This window comes from Salvia miltiorrhiza, chromosome 3 (assembly GCF_028751815.1).
Source record: "Salvia miltiorrhiza cultivar Shanhuang (shh) chromosome 3, IMPLAD_Smil_shh, whole genome shotgun sequence".
Lineage (NCBI taxonomy): Eukaryota > Viridiplantae > Streptophyta > Magnoliopsida > Lamiales > Lamiaceae > Salvia > Salvia miltiorrhiza.
The window spans coordinates 813517-835815 of NC_080389.1; the positions used below are offsets into that span (position 1 = coordinate 813517).

Consider the following 22299-nt stretch of genomic DNA (forward strand, 5'->3'; position numbering starts at 1 on the left):
GCTTCCACAGCCACGATCGGCGATCTTCATCCTCGCCGCTAGCTTCCACAGCCAAGATCGGGCGATCTTCCACAGCCGCGATCTTCCACAGCCAAGATCGGGCGATCTTCCACATCCCGCGATCTTCCACAGCCGTTGACCGATAACTTCCACAGCCAAGATCGGCGATCTTCATCCTCGCCGCGAGCTTCATCCTCGCCGATTCTGGGCGATCTTCATCCTCGTTGTGCGAAGAAAAGCTGGGCGATCTGGTTTGAGGAACAGACTTTCATCTGAAGCCAAAAAACCATGTGAAGCCAAACGAATCCCATAGTAGGATCGTTTCTCACCGGTTCCAGCTGCACGAAGGGAAGTCGGCAGTCAGTCCTCACCGGTTCCAGCTGCTGTTCCGTCCGTCCGATGGCGTCAAACGGCGGCAATGGCCCCTCGAGCGTTGGTTGGTTCCCGCCGCTGCCTTTGGCTTTCGGTGGACTCAGTTCACCGGGCGACAGAGGGGCGCTCAATCTGCCGGTCGTCTCTAACAATTTTCCTAAGCAGCCTCAATCTTTTACTACTCAACCAAACCCTGCGATGGTCGTCCCGTCTGCTCCGAAGGTGCCTGCTCTTCGGCTTGGGGGGCCGACCTCGGCTATGCCGCCACTGGAACAGTTCGACGGGAATGGTCAATCTAAAGCACAGCAATCCAGTCGATCTTTTGCGGATACTCTCAAACAAACGAAGGGAAGTCGGCAAGCTGATGTTCCTGCCTATGACTTCACGGTTCTACAGCCTTCTTTGGTGAACGATAAACCCTGTCTTATCATTTCGGAAGGGTTCCATCAACGACAAGTGCGATCATTCTCTCATGCCCTGCATGGCCGGATTATCCTTCGCAAGGGGGATCGTCTTCGTTTTGCTGCTGATTTGCATGTCGAGTTACAGCAGTTATGGAAGCCGGATTTATCTTGGGAAATTATTCCTCTGGGTAAAGGTTACTTCACCCTGAAATTCTGCTCTGCGCAAGATATGGCACTGGCTTTTGCTAAAAATACATGGAAATTACATCCGGGCATCTTGCATTTGCGGACTTGGGTCCCAAATTTTGATCCATACAAGGATTCATCCACTAAAGCACAAGTTTGGATTCGTGTTTTTAATTTACCTCACGAGTATTGGCATCCGGAGGTGCTTTCTGGTATTGCTAGACATGTAGGGGCACCAATTGTTATTGATGGTTTATCTGCTCATGCTTCTGTGGGTCATTTTGCGCGTATTTTGGTTGAGATGGATGTCTCCAAGGTTGTGCCTGATTTTTTTGATGTCAAATGTGGGGATCGGGTTTTTGTTCTCGAATTCGGATATGAAGACCTCCCATATTTTTGTCACTCTTGCTGTGTTGTTGGCCATGCTACTACCTCTTGCAGGAGATCTAAATCGGGGAGGAATGATACTGAGGGTCAGCCAGCTGGCAAAGGAACTGACCCAGACCCTGTTCAGCAACATCGCTCCAACTGGAAACAAGTGGATCGTAAACAGGCCTGCTCTGAGGCTTCTCTTGAGATGGTTGTTTATGAGAAGGGTGGAATCCTGAACCCCTCGAATCGTGACTCTGCTCTTGGGGATGACGAGATGGACACCTTCCCGGATTCAACAAGGAAGGAAGTCGTTGGTTCCCTAAATCTTGGATCTGATGCTGCGCAGGTGGAGGTGGACCTTCACAACCCCTTTGCTGCTCTGGAGTCGTTGGATGCTGAGGTTCAGTTGGATAATGAGGTTGTCTCTGAACACTCGGTTGGTGATAACAGAGCGGACAAGTCTGTTGGTTTGGAGATTGTTCCAGTGATGAATGACACTACCCGACTTCCGGTGGAAAATACTATAGTGTCAGATACACAGGTTGATATTGTCACTCTGCATTGTAGCAATACAGACATGGCTTTGACTGTGACGCCAGGAAAGGCGACAATGGAGGATCCTCCCATAATTCGCGGTCGTGGCCGTCCGAAAGGGGCTTCCAAGAAGGGGAAGCTTTCTGATTCCTCTATCAAGCACCGACTCCGGCGTATAATCAAGAATGGTATGTCCTCGGACAAACAAGCAACTGGTCATGTCGCTGGTGCTATTTTGCAGGGAGCCGTTCTTGACTCTTCGTCGCCAATGGAGTTCTTGAAAAAAGTGCAACATGCTCATTCTGAAGGCGCGGTTATGCAAAATTTTGAGATACTTTCTTCTTCTTCTGACGCTGCTCGGGCTATGTCGACCGTTGTTTCTAAAAGATGGGGAGATATGCTTGACGACGAAGATTCTTTTTATGAGGATGATCCTCTAAAAATGTTCTCTTAGTCTTGTTTGTTTTTCGGTTTCTCGTGGCTTCTCGCGGGTGCTTTCACCTGTTTTTGTTCTTTTTATTTTCCTTTTAATAAAATTTCTATTACAGCTATTAACTTTTTATAAATTGATTGATGATTAAATTAGTTAATTATCATATTTTAATTTTTTTATAATGTTTATAATTGATTTTACTAATTTGAATTGTATATAGTATTAAACTTTTGGACTAATCTATTAATTTTATTCTTCTAAAGTTATATTATTCCAGTAATGAGATTATAACTCACTATGAGTAGAGAACATTCTTTTCATTCCCACCCATTAACTGTAGCATACTAATCATATAAATATTAATATAAATTGATTTCAGAATTTTACAATTACAAATTGCAAATATTTATGCTCCACCTTAGCTTAAGGCTATTTACTTTTCTCATTATGCATATGTCTTAATGAAATCCCTACTCAATCATAATCTATAAATTCTGCCTATGAATAAGCTGAATCGATAAAGTGTTGATTTGTATTTAAAGTGTTTAGAGGCACAAAAGTCTGGAAATTGATAATGGTTGACAAAGAGGTAAGTCACAAATTTAGTTCAACTTATAAACTTGGTTCTATTTTACTATGATACATATTATTTACACATATAACATATTAAATACATATATATTATTTTTTACAATTTATATATTTATCACACAATTTGCAGGGTGTCCAAATTGGACTGACAATGTTCAATAATGAAATAAGCAAATTTGGAAAAAAGTTTGAATCCTACAAAACGTATTTTAATCTCTAATGGAGAGGTTAGAAACGTTAATACTACGTATGCAAGCATCCATAGAGAAAAAGAGCTCATACTCAACAGATACTATGATATAAACGAAGCATTCGACGAGATCGAGTATAAAATACCATATAATTTTGTGGAGTTCAACGATGTGGAACAAAAAGCTTGACAAGGAAGAAGAGTTTGGTAAGTGAAATTAGTTTAAAATATTCCTTCAAATAAAACATACATTAAACTCTAAATATATAATTATATGAATAAAACAAAAAATTGTCACAGATATTTCTGTAATTTTAGTACAAGTACAAAAAAGTCAACAGATTCCTATAAAATGAGTGATAAAGGCTGTGAGAAACATAACTCTCATGAACAAAAGGTAAGTTCTTTATTTATTATTCGCATCCATCTTTCAATTTCCAATGCATATATATATATATAGGGAAGAGCTAAAATAAGAGCATTTCTTAAGATATAAAATAAGAATCATTTTCAGCCCTTAGATCATCAAGATCTACGGTTGATTCGTAATTCTGTTGGATGGATTTATGGTCCTGAGTTCGAATCTCAAAAGTAGCAAAAATTTATTTTTCACAATTCATACCTTTATACAGCGAATTCATACGTGTTCTACATAAAATTCATACATTAAAAATTGCTCTTATTTCTTATTTTAAGATGTGCTCTCACGGTAACACACCCCTATATATATATATATATATATATATATATATATATATATAGCCATATGTTATTTTTATTTAATGTTTCATATACTATAATTCGTTCATAACCTTAGAAAAATAACTATAAATGAATTTACTCAATATTTCTCGCATATTTGAAATTGTAGAAATATCTTTATGGAAAGATATGGCGAAAAATGAAGGAGATGACCTTGAACAAATAATTGCACAGAAGCCAACTGTTGCGATTCCCTATGTCGTAGCAAAAAGAAAATTTGGTAGCAAACATATTATATATATTTTCTTAAAATAATACTTACTTCTTTTTACTTGTAAAATACTACATACTTCGCTTCAAAAAAAAAATACTACATACTTAATAATATATTTTATGTGTATATATATATATATATATATATATATATTTAGGTGGTATACTCTTGCAAAATACGATGAGATCCGTCTTGCAAATTACACCAACATGCAAAGAGATTCAGCCGATGCAATCGTACGTATCAAAAAATAAATAAATTATATATTTAAAAAAAATCTAACATATCATTTAATATTGTATACAGGTGTTCTGATGTTGATGATGATGCATTAGCAATTGCTAAATTAGCAATAGCACAAAAAATAAAACAAACAAAGGAAGTCACTCTTAAAGATCTCAAAGACAATCAACATTTATTATTGGATGTACGATATATAAAAAAATTAATGATGCATTTCAAAAGTACATAATCGACTATTTCTATAATATTATTATTTTTTTGTCATATATTAGGGTGTTTCGTATTGCTTTACGGGAATTATTGACAAAGTTGAAAATAAAGCAACAATATGGTATGATTCTTGTAAAAATTGCAACACATCTTTCTCCAAAATTGATGAGAGTGCAATATGCAAAAAATGCAATGAAGAAGTTCTTAAGACGTCGCCCAGGTAATTATCAAATTTAAACCTACTACCAATTAAAATTAGTTAATGACACAACAACAAACATATAATAATTAATTTTTATCATTTCATATATTTTTAGATACAGAATCACAATAAATGTTATACAAGGCCACTAACAATGCTCGTGTTACACTGTTCGATCAAGCGGCTGAGGTATATGTAGGATGCTCTGTGGATGAATATCGATCTTTCTTCAATCAAAGAGGTAATTAAGATTTCTTACTTAAATACTTACTATAATTTAAATAATTCATATTACAAAATTCGATATTACATAATTATAACAATTAAACATTTTCACAGGGTGAAACAGCCTCCACATACTATAGAGGATTAAGCACACAAGTGTACACTGAAATATGCTTCATGATGATGCTCAAGTTTATAAAATTCGATCAACGGGGAAATATTCTCAATATTGTAGCAAATGCAATCCAAAAGACGCAACTGATGTAAAGCATCAATGTTAGAGATATTGAAGAAGAGCCCACTCAAGAGGAAGAAAAGAAACATTCACCCGAGAAATCAAAAAAGATAAACCCATCTAGAAAGAAAAAAAACTACGATGGAGTTGCAGCCCACAGAACCGCCAAAGAAAAAAAGAAGAGTAGCCAAGAAAAAGTTTGATGACTATATTGAGATTACAAGTGACGACGATCTGCCGTTGAACAACATTCGGTTGCAAACCAAAAATAAGAAGAAGACATCCCCAATCATCAAAATCAAACAAGAGAAGATCTAAAATTCGTCTTGCTCCGTATTTAGATAAGTTAGGATGTTTATCGTAGAATTTTTTCCATTTTTATTTAGAGGTATATTATGAATACTACTTTATTGCATTTAAATTTATTCATTAATAGTTGCATTGATTGCTTTTTTGAATTACAATTATAGTCAAATGAATTCATACAAATATTCAAAACTATATAAAAATATCTATGAATTTTATTTACATAGTAAAAATCAAATTAATAAAAAAAATACAAATATTCAAAATTATATAATAATATCTATCAATTATATTTACATAGTACAAAAACATACGTGTTTAACGTGCATCGCACGTTCTTACTGCTAGTAATTAATAAAAACATAGACATATATACATGGTAAAGGACACAATGTTATCACACTCACATGAGAAACAAAATTCTAACAAATCAAAACATGCAAGTTCCAAACTTCATTCATTGCTTAAGAGGAGCTCGTCACATTGTCCCATCCTCTTTTCTTCTTCAATCTGAATTAATCATGAGAAAGATGCATCATCATGTTTCTGTCGTCATCATCATCAACTTGAAACTCTGAAAGCTTGAAACCCGATGATCGGACCGGCTGTGAAATAACCAAAATTGAATAAAAACAGGATAAGAGATGCTTGTAGCAAACAATAGTTAGTTTAATTACTAGATATATGTATCTTATCATGGAGGCTGCAGCTTTTGATTTTGTTATCATCAGACTTCCTTTTTGTGACCAAAACAAGATTTCTCTTTGACGACTTCATCTATACACTCTTCCTTGGAGTTGATTGAGAATTTACAAACTACACGAAATTGAAGTTTTAGCCACACATATTTTGTCACACATAATAATGTGTGGCGGTTTGCTCACACATAATTAGATATGTGTAGGTAAATTCGTTGAATATTCTTAAGTAGTTAGTGACATTTATTTATGTGTGGGTAAAAAGATTTAGTCATGTTTGTTTTATATTTTTTATTTCTATTTAATCTTTAATCTCTGATATGCTTATGTGGTAAACTAATAAAAAATATTTTTTATCAATAATTAATAATATAAAATTATTAGCTACACATAATTATTCATTATTTATATGTGGTTAATATATGAGGAAGCATGCAGCATTGTCGCTGCTGTTATTCTTCACGGCAGTTGCCTCCGCCATGATCGAATCCGTCGCCACCAAACCATGAGTGAATCCCATGCCTTTGATTATTTAAACAAGGCTAAATCGTCAAATAATTTAGCATTCTTCTTTTAATGATGCAGTGAAGTCATGGGATAAAAAGAAGAAGAAAGAAATGCAATATATATTTAGTTAATTAATTATTAAATAAATTGAAAATTCAAAATCCTAACACGTACATATCTATATAATATATAAAAGATGAGTTTTTTTCCTCCATTTTTTCCTCTCTCTTTTTTCTCTCTTTTCTTCTACCAATTTTTTACTATTTTTTTTTCTTTTTTACTTTTGTATATATTAATTATTTTCTAAACGTCAATAAAATTGATTCATGAAAAAAATAATCAATATTTATTTTAAATTTAATAAAGTATAAAAATTATCTAAAATAAATTTAAAATGAATAAGTTATAAAAAATTTAATATATTTTATTATGTCTCTTTAATATTAAAAATTTACAACTTTTTATTATGTCGGTGTATGAAAATATTTATTATGATGAATAATACTATATAATAACATGCATAATGAAAATTTTCAGTATCAAATTTTTTTAAATTTATTTAATAACTAAAATTATCATTATACTTTGTACAAATTGAAAATTTATATTTTTAAATTCAAGATTTTATTGAGTAATTGATGTGAATTATTATGTATATATATGTGTATATATTTAAAACATATTTTGAATTTGTTATTATTTAAGATTGCCGTTTAATTTCGATGTCCGCCGTGTATCGTACGAATGAGCGTATACTAGTAAGTATATAAAAAAGGAGTTTCTTCCCTCTTTTTTTCTCCTTCTCTCTCTCTCTTCTTCCACTAATTTTTTTTGCTATTTTTTTCTTTTTCTCTTTTTTTTATAGATATTTTAATTCTTTTTCTAAACATTGTAACATTCCATTCATGAAAAAAAAAATCAAAATACATCTTAAATTTATAGTATAAAAATAATCAAAGATGAATTTAAAATGAATAAGTTATGAAAAAAATTAAAATTTTAAATATTACTATATTTTATACTTATTCAATATATTTTTATATTTTTCATTTATGTTTATGTATGAAAATATTTATATATTTATGATAACGCGTAATACTCTATAAAAATAATTCCAAATGCTAAATTTTATTATAGAATATTTTTTTAATTTATTCAATAATTATAATTATCATTACACTTTACACAAAGTTAAAAAGTTACATTTTCAAATTCATAATTGTATTAAGTAATTGATGTGAATTATTTAATAATTATATTTATTTATTTATTTAAATCTATCGTTTAATTCCGATTTTTGTCACGGACGGGCCTACTAGTTAAGACTAGAGATGAATCCTTCTTTTTTTGAAGGGAATAAGGTGAAGGATAGAATTCCAAACAAATAAAAATACAACAAAAGAATTACCTAAAGGGTGCCTACAATCATAAACTCAGAAACTGAAAATTTCTCCGGTTGAAGGAACTTCAATAGACCAACAAAAATAATAATAAAATAAATAAATAATTTAATGGAATAACTAGGCGACATCAACGACTAGTAAACTGTATGGTCAACCCACATATCTTATCTTATCTTATCTTATCTTTTTAGCAATAATGTGATTCTGAAAGGTAGAAGAAAAGCTGCACTGTGATAATAATTGAGGAGATATAGCCATTTTACACATTGTTTTTGCTGCTGAAGCTAAACTCAGATTCTATCAAATTCTTTCTCAGAAAAATATACACACACTGTTTTTCCTTCAATCATGGCAGCATATGCAGCCTTGGTTTCTGTTATGCATATCATCGATACGATCGAGCATCACCATTCCCCTCCGATTTCTATCGACAAGCAACAAGTTGAATCTCTCACTCGAATTGTTACCTCTTTGCAGGAATTTCTTGAAGGTTATAAGTCCCCTGTTGCTGACGGAGATGAAGCTGATCCGCTGGAGATGCGCATCGCCGATGCATCTTATAAGGCTGAAGATGTTATTGAATCACATATTGTGGATGTGATTAAACTGGGTAGATCTAGTCCCAATGAAGTCAGTTTCATCAACTTCTATCAAGATCTACGACAAGTGATAGAAGAGATGAATCTCTAACTCAAATTTTTACCTTCTTGCAGATATTTCTCCAAGGCTATGTTGTAGATGCAGCTCATGCGGCTGAAGAAGTGAATTCTAGAGAGGAAGTCAGTTTCATCAACTTCTATCAAGATCTACAGCAAGTGATAGAAGAAATGAATGTGATCAAGAAGGAAGCCATGGAATCTTCAGCTGAAGCTCAGCTGCAGAGAAAGGTCTCCTCGACTCATGCCGGCTCCTTGACATCCTCTTCCAATGTGAAGGAAAGCATGATGGTGGGCTTTGACGACGTGGAACTTCAACTCTTGGATAAGCTCACTGGAGGGCACCGTAACCGCCAAATCATCCCAATCACAGGGATGGGCGGGATTGGTAAGACCACTCTTGCCCGACATATATTTGAGCATGCCCTTGTTAACCAACATTTTGATATTCGTGCATGGACTACAATTTCTCAAACCTATAATGTTAGAGAAACACTTAGAGAAGTTCTTCACCAAGCGAGCGGAGATTCGAGGAATGACTTGAGTGACGAAAACGAATTGGGAGAAAACTTGTACAAGTATTTATGGGGTAGGAGGTATCTCATAATACTTGATGATATGTGGAGTGTAGAGGTGTGGTACAAGATAAGGTTTTTCTTTCCCGATTACAATGATGGGAGTCGAGTAATTGTAACGACTAGGCTCTCAAACTTGGCTACTAAGTTGACAAACTCTAACAGCATTGGTATGAGATTTTTAGATGATGTTTTCAGCTGGAGTTTGTTCTCCAGAACTGTATTTGGGGATGAGGATTTTCCTCTTCATCTGGAGGAAATCGGAAAGAAAATTGTTGGGAAGTGTAAGGGACTTCCTTTGTCGATTGTTGTGATTGGGGGTCTTTTGGCAAAGTCCGAACTTACACTGGAATATTGGGAGGGCATAGAGAAAAACTTAAGCTCAAAAGTGAATTCGGAAAATGATGAATATTGGTTGAGAGTATTGAAACTGAGCTATGACCATTTGCCTGTGTATCTGAAGCCTTGTTTTTTGTACATGGGAGTGTTTGAGGAAGATGAGGAAATTAGGGTTGCAGAACTCATGAGGCTATGGGTTTCTGAAGGCTTTCTTAAACCAATAATCAATAAAAGCTTGGAAACAATTGCCAATGAGTATCTGAAGGAGCTAGTCGATAGAAACCTCATTCTAGTTCATGAGTTAGGGAAACTTGGGAATATTAAGTACTGCAAAATGCATGATTTGCTGAGAGATCTATCATTTCAAGAAGCTGAAAAGCAGAGGTTTTATTATGTGTTAGGGCAACATTGTCCTCGAGGGATAAATAGCCAACGCCGCATTGTTATTCCCAGAAGCACTTCAGCTATGATAGTCCGGGATGCCATGGAAACTATGTCGTCACGTGCTCGTTCTTTCATATGTCATGCTGATACGGTTCCAGAATTGCTAGATTTCAGATTTTTGAGGACACTGAGTGCATATGAGTATTCCGAAGGGTATTTAGATGAAAATGTGTTTCAATCGGTGAACTTGAGGTACCTTTGGGCTGAATTTCGTGAGGGGTTCCAAATCCCTTCTTCAATTAGTCTGCTCTGGAATCTACACACACTAATTGTTTCTTGTAGGAGTAAACCTATTGTACCAGTAGAAATTTGGAACATGCATCAGCTTAAGCATGTCAAGTTCGTAGATGCAGGAATGTATCTCCCAGATCCTCGGAGCGGGCATAGTGATGTTATGATGGAGAATCTAGAGACGCTCAAAGGAGTGATTGATTTCAACTTGAATGAAGAAATGGTTAAGAGAATTCCCAATATCCAGAAACTGTCTATAAGCTACGAGAATAAAGTAATGGAGAGAGTGAAGTGCCTCAGCTATCTTCAATGTCTGAGTAAGCTGGAAAGCTTGACGTGCATTGTTGAAGATGGAAGTGAAGAGTATCTGCAGAGTATTAGCTTCCCGCACTCACTCAAGAAGCTGTTTCTTCGATGCGGAAAGTTCCATTTGGAGGAAATTCTGGAAAAGATAGCTTCATTACCACTTCTTGAGAAGCTCCAACTGTTGTTTGGGCAGTTTGCAAGACGCAGTTGGGAAATAGTTGAAGGCCAATTCCCCAGCCTCAAATAGTGTGGGGATATGAAATGTTGGACGTTAGAGTGCTCCTGCTTGCCATGCCTTGAGCAACTTCATCTCTCTCACGTGACATCGTTGGAGGAGTTCCCTTCAGAAATTGGAGAAATACCAACACTCAAATACATTGAATTATGGTATTGCAGTGAATCAATGGCCGTGTCTTTGAAAAAGATAGTAGAGGAACAAGAGGAATTACAAGGAGACCCATCCATTCATGTTCTAGTTAAGTCATCCAACGTCAGCCAAGAACTGCATAGCTTGGCAACTCCCAACTTTCGTGTAGTCAGGACCCGTCGTTTCAGGTTTGATGTGATGAGGAATTGAATTGTGGGAATACTAATTTGAGTGATTAATTTTCAATATCTCTCTCTTCCTTCTTCTAACCGCCGGATCATATATGGCTTTCTTTTTATTTTACTAATAAATTAATTAATTTATCACAAATCTTTTCTATTCATCTTCTTAGTTACCTAAATAACTGGACTTCAATCCTCAATTCTCTCATCCTAAATCCAAATAAAAAAAAGAAAATACATAAAAAAAAATTCCCACGCTGCCTCACAAAAACACACGATTTTTCCTTATAACTTTGTATTTTGCTTATTTTTAATTATTTTTATTTTTAGCAAGATAAAACATGGCTCAATCTTTTAAATGCTTTAAACAAATCAATAAAAACTAAATACTCCCTCCGTCCCACTAATGAAGACACACTTTCCTTTTTGGGCTGTCCCAATAATAAAGACACATTTCCAAAAAAGAAAATAATTAGGGCATAAGATACACTAATTAATTTCACTCTCTCACCGCCTCTCCGCCTCTCTCACTCTCTCGTCTCTCTCTCTCTCTATCCGCCTCTCCGCCTCTCTCACTCTCTCGTCTCTCTCTCTCTCTCAATCCAGCTTCTCCGGCGAGCCTCCGACCACCGCCGAGCACCCCTCGCCTCTCCGACCACTGACGGGGGCAGAGGGCCGAGACCTAGCCCTAGCCCCGCCGAACAGCGCGGCGCCCCTCCCCCTCTCTTCTCCTTCTCCGCCGCCGCCTGCTTCTCCTTCTCCAGCCGACGGCGGCTCTGGGGCCGCGCCGCGACCGCCTTCCTTCTTCCCCTTGCATCTCTCTCTGTCCGACTCCTCTCTCTTCCCCTCTCGGTTCTCCCTCGTCTCTCTCGCTCATCTCTCTCTCGACCTCTGTGTTTGCCGCCGCCGCCTTCTCCGACCGAACAGCCGCCACCCATTCTCTTCTCTTCTCCGACAGATCTGGTTCTAGTGGCTAGGGTTTGCAGGGCGGCAGAGCTGGGGGCTGGGGGCTAGGGGCTAGGGTTTGCAAGCGTTCGATTATCTCCGTTATCGCCGCCCATCTCCTCGCCCCAATTCTGCCACCGCCTCCCTCCTCCGCCAGCGTCCGTGGCCGGCGTCACTGCTATTGTTTGTGGGTTCGATTATCTCTTGGTTTGATTTGCAATTGTTTCTGGGTTCGATTTGCAATTGTTTATGGGTTCGATTTTTCAATTTTTGAATCAGTTTCTGCAATCCTCTATTTTTGAATCAGTTTCTGCACTCCTCTATTTGCAATTGTTTATGGGTTCGATTTTCAGCGGCATAGCAGAGGGCCTCGACGGTGGTGGTCGACGGCGGCGCTGGTGGTCGGTGGTGGTCGGAGCAGATGAGAGAGAGAGAGAGAGTTGAGGTTTAATAAAGACATTAATCAACTACACTAATAGTGGTGGGCCACAACACTTTAACAACTAATCTACCTTTCCTTAATCTCCGTGCCCAAACCTATGTCTTTATTAATGGGACGGAGGGAGTACTAAAAACAGGATTTGTTTTGCTAAATGTACAAATAATTAAAATTAAGCAAAAATGAAATTGTGCCATGGGATGAAGATGTGAAGCTGTGAGATTGAACTTTAGGGGGGCGTTTAGTTTGCACGATTAATAAAATGGATGATTGGGTATTTTTATCCTCAACGATGGGATTACTCCAATCCCGCCTTTTTCTATAAGATAAAAAAAATTAATTTAAATGACTTCAAATATTTTATTTATCAAAATCAAAAAACTAAGAATATTAGGATGCAGTCAAATAAAGAGTATTTGCTATTTGATGGGCAACATAATATTCTTAGTTGCCTAAGATATTATATTTCAAATTATAATTATTTGTCTTCATAAAAATAAATTAGTTATTATATTACACATCTAAATATATTGTGAATTAAATAAGGATCTAACTTTTATTATGCAATATACCTTACATCATGTACATTAAATGGATTAAAATGACAAAAAGGGTAAAAATTTGGGACGAAGAGAGCATTAAGCAATATATCTACGCAATTTATCCTGTGCGACCGTCGCACAGGCGTGCGACTGGTCGACCCGCTCTCCAAACTCGTGCTCCTGACCCGAAACCCTGACCCGCTTGGATTTAACCCGTGCTCCAAATTATTACATTTGCTTATAATAATTGTTACTTTTAATAAGCATAATATATACATTTGTTCGCATAAATGTATATTTATGTTAATATAAGTAGTTAACTTCAATATTATGAAAAATGTAATATTTTAAAAACATTATCTTTCTTTATAATAATAATAAGAATTACTTTTTATTATAATAATAAATAATTTTTATTACAACAATAATTACAATTAATATAATATTTTTGAAACATTACATTTCTCCATATCAAATATTACTTTTTATTATAACAATAATTACTTTTAATAAGCATAAATAATTACATTATTATTTGATCAAATAATTATTATCGTAACATAAAGTAATTATTGATATGTATAATTGATGTGTATAATTTAGTTACCTAGTTTGGTGTGCGTTTCGTCGTGGTTTCGAGATGATATTACCCAAGAATTGGTGTTTTTGCACAGGATTTGGAAGATTACAAGTGGATGCTCGCGAAGGAGGAGAAATCGAGAATTGGAGTGAAGATATTGAAGATTGTCGAATTGAAGTGAAGTTAGAGATTGGACTTGAAGATAATTTCTTAGAATTAATTTAATCCAATACTCTTGTTTTTAATTAAGTTTTGGGGCCCTAATTATCTAGAAAGGGCCGAAGCCCATGAATTCTTTAGTTAGGGCCGCATGCATGCTTAGGCCATATATTAGTTTAGGTTACTTTGATTTTGGTGACACTTTTTGAGATATACAGTAGCCGCAACTTTTGATTTCTTAAGAGGAGTTGACTTTAGTTTTCATGCAATCTTCTACTTCCATGCAAATTGCTTCTTACGATTTTGGTATTTGATTTCCTAGCTTTAATTTAGATTTAATTCTTGCATCTGCTTTCTGGAATTGCGGCTGGAATTGGATCGAAGGAGCAGATGAGTTCTTCCAATTGGTTCAAGTTTAATTTAATTTCCTGCAATTTATTTATTAGTCTTGTTTGTTTATTTTAATTATGTTTATTTTTATTTATTTGATTGTTTTTATTTTAAGCATGAGTAGCTAATTCTTTTAATTCGGCGAGAATAATGAAACTCTAATTTAATGATCTGTGAGACCTAATTGGTTTAAAATTGATTCCGATTAATTCCTAGGTTTCAAGATAATTCTGATTTTATTTAAGCCTGATCAACTTAAGTTTAATTGGATTACAGTCAATTAGTTCCTGTCAATCCGTAATTGTTGGAATAGGACTGATTAGTGATACAACTACCATGTTCGTAGTAGGAATTAATTGGTATATTAATTATTACTAGCGTCTCTAGGATAATTGATATAAATTGAGTTCCTTCATCGTAATGGTGTTAGAATATTAAATCTAGGTTTGGCGTCTCCAGCTAGGTTATATTTTAATAAGGGAAATAAGCAGGTCTGGCGTCTCCAGCTGTTTATCCTACATAGTAAGTAGGAATTGGGGTACGTCCGTTGCGTTTCACGGTATCCTCAGAGTTGAATTAGAGTGGATTTATTTGAGCCGAATTACCTTTCTATTGATATTTTTCTAGAGTTATTTTATTTGATTTAATTCTGCATTCTTAGTTTAATTAATTCCTCTTAAAAGTAAGGCGTGGTGGCATCACCGTTTTTATAGATTTAGGGAATTGAATGGTTTATTCTGCTCTCTGTGGGATCGACCCTGCTTATCACGATACTAATATATTTTGATAATTCTGCAGGAATTAATCAGAGATGCACGCGGGGGAGAGAGAGAGAGGCGTTAAATATAGAACTTGTTGCGATCATAATCTCTTGACCGTTCTTTTGACCGGGAACGAGATCTCCGGTGACTCCTTGAATTGTAGTTTCGAGAACTCTCCCTGTCTCTTACACGTTCACGATCATTACCATGGTTGCGATCATAATGCCTATCTCGGTCTCGGCTCCTATGATCATAATCCTTTCGATCGCCTCTATCAACTCTATCGCGGTCCTTGCTCGATCCTCTCTCATGGTCCAGGCTTTTCTGTTCTTTTGACCTGAATTGAAAATATAAAGTTAACAATGCAACATCACTGAAGCAGAGAGTTCAAGGAGATAATAACATGGAATTTATACTAACCTTCTCTTTTCTTCCAAGGCTTTACGTTTCTTGTCTCTCTCTTCCTGATAATGATCCAAAAGAAGATACATTTGAAATGACACATTATAATTCACCCTAGTTAAAGTATAATCGAAATAAACAAACATATTCTTCCCCATGGCCCACTGAAGGTGCAAACCAACTGAAGAAATTTTACTGCCCCCTTGGTCATCTCTGTTTATCTTACCAAGAAAATGTAAATTTATCAGTTTGAAGCACACTTTCTAAAACTGGGTTTCTGATTTAAAGGATACATGCTGTGCTGCTTAACCAGAGAGATAAAAACAGCAAGCTTCTAGCACAGATACCTTGAGATTTATAAATGATTTGACGAACTATTAACTAAAGGTCAATTTGGTACCTTCTAAAGGGTACCGCAACAGTCAGAAATTATCAATCAGATTAACTAAAGGAAATACTTGAGAACAAAGCATATAATCGATATTAGAATTATTTAGCAAGTGAGTAATATGGAGGACTATATACAGAAACCGTTAGTAAACTAGAAGTTCAAGGCCAAGGAAACTAAAATCATCACATTCCGTTGTCATACCCAAATGAAGTTAGACCAGAAACCGTTAGTTGGTGCAGATTAAGTGCTCGTTTGGTTCAAGTAGAGGAATGGAAAGGGAATGGAATCAAATAAAGGAGTGGAATGGTAACAATAACCATTACTTTTATTGAGTGTTTGGTTTAACAATGGAAATGAATCATTAGTAAGGGATTCTCTTTCTTTTGTTTCCCCTCTATTTTGAGGGGTAACAAATTGGGTGATTGAGTTACCCTCAAGTAAGGGTAATGATTATCTCATTATCCATACCAAACAACAAGTAATGGATTCAATTACTTGATTCCCTTTCCAACCTCTAAAAACACCCAATCAAACGTGGGCTAAATAGCAAATGTTAATCTACCATAGTTTGCAGAAAACTACAATAAGAATTGCGTCTGTTTTCTGACTAACCAACCTGTTAACAGATCTTCAAGGCAGCAAATATACAACTTTTTCCTAATCCTTATCCAATTGATGCTTATAATTCCTAAGCTGCATCTAGATACAGTAATATATTATAAATTACTAATCCTTATCCAATTGATGCTTATAAATTATAATTCCAATCCGCTAAAGCCTCTCCTTTTTATTTCCAAGATTAGCTAATAAAATTATTTCCATCTGTTCAAATTCTACTTGAGAGAACTTCAAACATCATACCAGGAAAATCTTACTGATGATTACCTGCTGTTACCTTACCTTTTTGTTTCCTGAGATCTCAAATATGTCCGGGATGAACAAGATTTTCATCAATAATCCAAAATGAAGTATTTATAAAAGACACTTACACTAGGATAAGAAAAACTCACAGAGGACATATAAAGTGACACTCTCTATTAGAAATTGAATCAAAATATTCAGAGAGTACCAACTTAGGAATTGAAAGAATAAGTACTTTTTAGAGAAATCAAACAAACACAAACCCATCAGCTCAGCATACATAAAATAAAGATAAACTTTAAACCCTAACACCATTAACAAATTTCAGAATGAGAACATATACTTATGTTCATGCACAAACAAAAATTTACAAAATTTCAACCTTCTGTTGTCACTTTGCCATAACAAGCTCAAGATCTTATTAATTTCAAAGCGAGAGAGAGAGAGTGAGAGAAAGTGCAAGAGAGAATGAGAGAGCGCAGTATTAGATCATCTGTTCATACCTGAAGCTCAATTAGCTGTTCCAATACCTAATCCAATTGCAAATTAAAGCAACCCCCAATCCAAAAATGTACATTATCCAGATACCACGGGAGAAGAAGCAAATTGCATCAAAATTCATCAATGTACCATTAAATCTAGATCCAAATCTATTGCACTGCTATAGATGGTCAAGAACAAATCACACAAATCGGCTAGTAGATATAGGACTAAACAACATAAACCTAAAGCTGCTTCAGCAAATCTTGATCTCCAAGTATCTGACCCCACACCAAATCTAACTTGCAAGTGAAAGCAACTCGAGTTGAAATTGTCGTTAGCATATATGTTTATCATCCAAATCTCACCATAAATGAACCAAATAGCATCAAACCTAATCAATTTATCCTCCAATCCAAATCATCACAACAGACAAGGCAAATGCACATAGCTAACGCAGGCAATCCCTAAATCAAAGCACAATTCCCACGACCAGTTACCCCAATTTCAAATGCTCATACACAAACATTGCAACAAATTCTCGACAGCACGATTTGCAGCACCGCCGTTGTCGAAGAGAACCGCGAAATCATCGCTTTCACCATCCCCGTGCAAGGCATTACATTCCTTGGGCGTCTCGAAGGACAGAGAGAATTGCTTGAACACCATGCCAACGTCCAAGTAAATGAGGCCGGAGCTGGGAATATCGACGCGAATGCTCTTCACGGGCAGCCACAGGAAGAGAACCTGGACAGCCCACATGACTAAGATCTCGGTGACTGTCAATTTAGATTTTTAATGTTTAAGTAGAGCGTCATCCCAATGTATGTACTCACACTATGTAGTTGTCACAATAAGATTCCCTTTTATCATGATAAGTGTAGTGATAATTTTGAATAACTTAGTTGTCATTAGTTTTCAAGCACTAGAAGGTGATATTCTCGCACTTAGAAAGATACTCTAAGCAGCAACCTATCTTTTGACCTTCCATCAGTAGAAACAAAGAAACTTCTAGAATCTCGAGCGGAGAGCTGGAACAGTTACAGATTTTGATGAAATTTTCATCCAACTGTCAAGGTATACTCCACATATGGTGGACACTAATGAGAAACACGTGAAGGAGTTCGCAAACGAATAACGTCACGAGATATTCAATCACCCTAGCAAATCAGAGAGATTTTACGAATGAGCAAGACTCACCATTACGTCACTGTTACTAATAGAAAAGGGAACGGTTCACGCACAGACAAGATATGTACACCACCCCAAGATGAAGATAAAAAAAAAATGGAATGAAGAAATAGAGGAAACCCTGAAATGGAAGAAAAGCACTAGAACTAAACTTAAGGTCTAACCTAACCCCAAAGCCAACAAACTCAATCCAAAGAAGGAATGCTTTGGCTAAGGCGCATGAAGCCCCATTGAGAAGAATGTTCAAAGGAAGCAAATATTGGTTTTCAACGAGAGAGACCTTGAACACTATGCCCCATTAGCTCCAAACTTATGACGTAGAACTCGTTGTGTTTGTGCGCGTGTTGGAAATTTTGGAGACACTATCTCTACTGAGTAAGTGTGAGGTCCTTGCAGATTACAAGAGTTTGAAATACTTTTTCGAGCAAAAGGATTTTAATGTAAGACAATAGAGATGACTCGAATTAGTGAAGGATAATGATTGTACCATCAGTTATGACCTAAGAAAAGCAAAGGTGACAATGGACGCTTTGAGTCGAAAGACTAGCTAAGATAACGAATTTCAGTATCAAACAAGAGGAATTGATTTATGATTTCGCCTCATTCCGTTTAGGAATTGTTCACCAACCGGAGACACTAAGTCTGATTTGCGAGGAATTATTGTGAAGGCACAAAATGGAAATGGATGTTGGTGAGAAAATGTATCTTGCCTCAAGAATAAGAGAAACGCGAGGATTCGCGAAAGCAAGAGATAAGGCACTAATGTTTGGTGAAAGGTTGTGTGCGGCACAAGATAGAACGAAAGAATGGGAATCACGAGCTCACACACCCAGGAGCCTAATAATGTATTGGAATTTTGGAAAAAAAAATTCTGGAAAGAAAGAAATGTAGCTTCGTTTGTTCAAGGATATCACGCTGTTAGCAAGTTAAGGTTGCGATTAGCAAGGAATATAAATCACTACATTACTGAGATGAAGTGGGTGAAAGAAAAGTGTTAGATCCGAAACTAGTATCAAGGCTGGTCGACAAAGTCGATCACATCTAGCAAAGAATCAAAGAAGCATGATGAGATAGTCTTAGCTCAAGACTTAAGATATGAAAAGGAATCAATCAAGCTACTTGATCGCAAGGTTCAAGTTTTACGGAACAAAAATATTGTTCTCGTTAAAGTGAAGTGGAACCATCACGGGATGGAAGAGGCCACATGGGAACTTGAAGATTCAATGAAAGTCAAGTATCCCTAGCTAGATTATCAAGGTATGTAATTTCGGGGACGAAATTTCTTTTAAGGAGGGAGGGATGTAATACCCCGTTCCTTTTAGCTAAGTTTAGAATAAATTTTGAACCTAGATATTAAGTCACGTCGGATAAAAGAAAATGATCGATTTTAAATTCCAACAAAATGAACCATTGTATTATATGCATTGCATATTATATTGTGTTCAAGTATTTAAAAAAAATAAAAAAATGCGGTGAGCTTATCAACTAGCAAAACCGAAAAGGATCTCTTTTACAGATATACAAATGATTTAATTACATTCATATTACAATTTTCCCTATTCAAGCCTACACTAATACATAAAGTATGGAAGCAATACATATATACTTATTTATACATACACATATCATACACACATGTGTGAAGTACAAAAGACACACCCCAAATCTCCTTCAAATCCGCTGCCATCCTTACCCTGCAGCTCCATTTCCCTTTTCAAATCAAAAAAACCAAACCTATGGTACAAGAGCTTGTCAAGTCAGCCACCCTACACCCACACCAGCCCCTTCTTCATGCTTGTCATAGGAGAGGTAGCTTCCAACCTCCTCCTCTTAACAAATCAGCCAAGAACTCACTTCACCATTCTACACCGAGAACTCCACGAGAAGAGCAGGGACTTCCACTCGTTTCCTGCTAGCATTCAAGGTAACCTTTGCTTGAATCTCCTCCATCTTTCCTTCATGTTTCATCCTCTGTTCATTAAAGAACAACATGAAATATATTTCAGTAAATTCCATCTGCCCAATCCCTTCCACCAAAGACAAGAGAAGTAGGACTTGAAAACTAACCCAAGAGAACACCAGCAAGTACAGATCGTTTTAAAGGTTTCATCTTGAACTCCCATACCTCTTTCCTTTTTGCATATGATTAAAACACCTCTCATTTCTTATTTCAGCAAACCACACAAGTTTATACACGTTGTTAAGCAGTAGATTCATGACATATCATATGAGCATAACCATCTCATAATTTATGTATATATATGTATATTTTTGAATGGGAGCTGTACTATACTCTGTTATACAAGTTTGAAGGATTTAAAGAAAGAATTTTTATGAGTTTACTTTCAACTTTGGCCTGTTGTGTCGAGTCGGGTAAGAGAGAGAGTTACCTTGCTGATTAAATAGAGACGGGAGATGGAGAGGGAGGGGGGACACGGCGTCAGTGCCGCTACTGTCTGGCCAAGCGAGAGGTTTAAGATAGAGCCGGGGGAGAACCGGCGGTAGTCTGTTTCATCGGCTGGCGGCCGTGGCTCCGCCGCGGTTGCTGGAGATCAGAGGGAGAAAGAGAGGGGTGTCGTGTTGTGAGAGGGAGATTGGGGTGTTGTCTGGTCTGGTCTAGTCTGGGCTGGGGCTGAGCGGAGGACGGCGGCGGCCGTGGGTTGCTGTCGCCGGAAAATATAGGGAGGGAGACCGAGGGAAGTGGCGGCGCCTCGTCGTCGCTTAAGAGGAAAATGGAGCGGCGGCTGCTGCTGCTGCTGTCGGCCGGTTGAGTGAAGGGGAGGGAGCTCAGACGGCGGTGGATTTCGATGGTGGAGGGGCGGATCTCTGGCAGAGCTGAGGGAGAGAGGGCGAGCGAATTGTGTGAGAGGGACGAGTGGATTTTGTGAGAGAGAGAGAGGATTCCGATCTGTGAAGAAAAGAGGGAGAAGGGTTTGAGGCGTTGGGTTCTTTGGGCCTTTGTTTTAATTTTCAATTGGGCTATTCTTTTATTTCAGCTGGGCCGGCTCTTTTAATCAATTGGGCTTGTGCATATTTCTAATTTAAAGGAACTATACTATTTTAATTAATTAGACTTATTAAGTTTGATTAATTATTTTTAATTTGCATAATAATATTTAATTTATTATTATGTGCATATTTTAAGTAAATTATTTATCATATGTTTAAAGCATGACATGTATTGCATTTGCATTATGCAATAAAAGTATTTATAATTTAATTGGTTTCATTTGAAAATCCAATTACTAAAGAAAATTGAGTAAGGATATTGTTGGTGTCCTTGACTCGAGAGCTAATTTTCAATTATTTATTTATTAAATTTTGAAAACCCGGCTAAGTGGATCATAGAATGTTAAGCACTTCACCATTACTTAAGATTAGATTCAGGAGACCTATTAAGACTATAGATTTCTTGTAGGCTTTGTGGATCAAGGGGTTTAGCGCTGCTTTCCCAAGATGAGTTTATGTGATTATGATCTTCAGGCTTTGCCTATCCAGGTGGGCTTACTTTCAAAATGTATAAAGTATGATTGAGTTATTAAGCTCTAAATGTTTCATTTAAATGCAAATTATTTATTCAACGAAATGAAAACTGTTTATCCAATAAAATGTTTATGTGCACTCTGCTCTGTTTAAGGCTCGCACAGTTAATCAATTGAGGTTCTCTTATGAACTAATACGTTGTTTTGAGAATTGTGTACACTTGTTAGTTGACTCGGTGGGTTGATCTTGTAGTAGCCCGCTCTTTTAATTATGATTAAAATTAGTAAATGCAATTTTTATAAATGAATCCAGTTTATGGTTCTGATTTTTTTTATCAGAGACAGAGTTATTATTTTAGTTTTATACTTTTATAACGTATGAGAAAAACGCGACGAGGATTATTGAGCCATTCAATAATTATTATTTCCAAGTTATAACTGACTTAGCAAAGTCATGTTATTTATTAATCGAAAAACAGAAGTAGTTAT

The 22299-nt window shown here is 36.3% G+C and overlaps 4 protein-coding genes across 4 annotated transcripts in view; 3 read left to right on the forward strand and 1 right to left on the reverse strand.

The window, feature by feature from the left end:
- Positions 1-11274, forward strand: part of LOC131016824 (putative late blight resistance protein homolog R1C-3) — a 95260-nt gene extending 83986 nt beyond the window's left edge. Inside the window, exon 3 of the mRNA XM_057945581.1 lies at positions 11194-11274. Coding sequence (XP_057801564.1) covers positions 11194-11199 — 6 coding nt within the window. The 3' untranslated portion in view covers positions 11200-11274. The remainder of the gene's footprint in view (positions 1-11193) is intronic.
- LOC131016908 (uncharacterized) overlaps positions 1-22299 on the forward strand; it is a 1184262-nt gene that overhangs the window by 771685 nt on the left and 390278 nt on the right. The gene's annotated exons all lie outside the window — the stretch shown is intronic.
- Positions 8259-11274, forward strand: LOC131016842 (putative late blight resistance protein homolog R1B-16). The gene is made up of 2 exons (XM_057945613.1): positions 8259-8717; positions 8801-11274. Exons 1-2 carry the CDS (start codon positions 8436-8438, stop codon positions 10883-10885), a joined length of 2367 nt encoding a protein of 788 aa, XP_057801596.1. The 5' UTR covers positions 8259-8435; the 3' UTR covers positions 10886-11274.
- Positions 15072-16043, reverse strand: LOC131016976 (splicing factor U2af large subunit B-like). The gene is made up of 2 exons (XM_057945832.1): positions 15424-16043; positions 15072-15340 (listed from the first exon to the last, which is right to left on the reverse strand). The coding sequence occupies exons 1-2, from the start codon at positions 15561-15563 to the stop codon at positions 15082-15084; spliced, it is 399 nt and encodes a 132-aa protein (XP_057801815.1). The 5' UTR covers positions 15564-16043; the 3' UTR covers positions 15072-15081.

What these genes read in the sequence shown, in the direction of transcription:
- LOC131016842 (XM_057945613.1), top strand. Translation starts at nt 8,436, where the DNA reads ATGGCAGCATATGCAGCCTTGGTTTCTGTTATGCATATCATCGATACG. An exon ending in GTAGATCTAGTCCCAATGAA is followed by an intron (nt 8,718 to 8,800) that starts GTCAGTTTCATC and finishes ACCTTCTTGCAG; the next exon opens with ATATTTCTCCAAGGCTATGT.
- LOC131016976 (XM_057945832.1), bottom strand. Translation starts at nt 15,563, where the DNA reads ATGGGGAAGAATATGTTTGTTTATTTCGATTATACTTTAACTAGGGTG. An exon ending in GCCTTGGAAGAAAAGAGAAG is followed by an intron (nt 15,341 to 15,423) that starts GTTAGTATAAAT and finishes TTTTCAATTCAG; the next exon opens with GTCAAAAGAACAGAAAAGCC.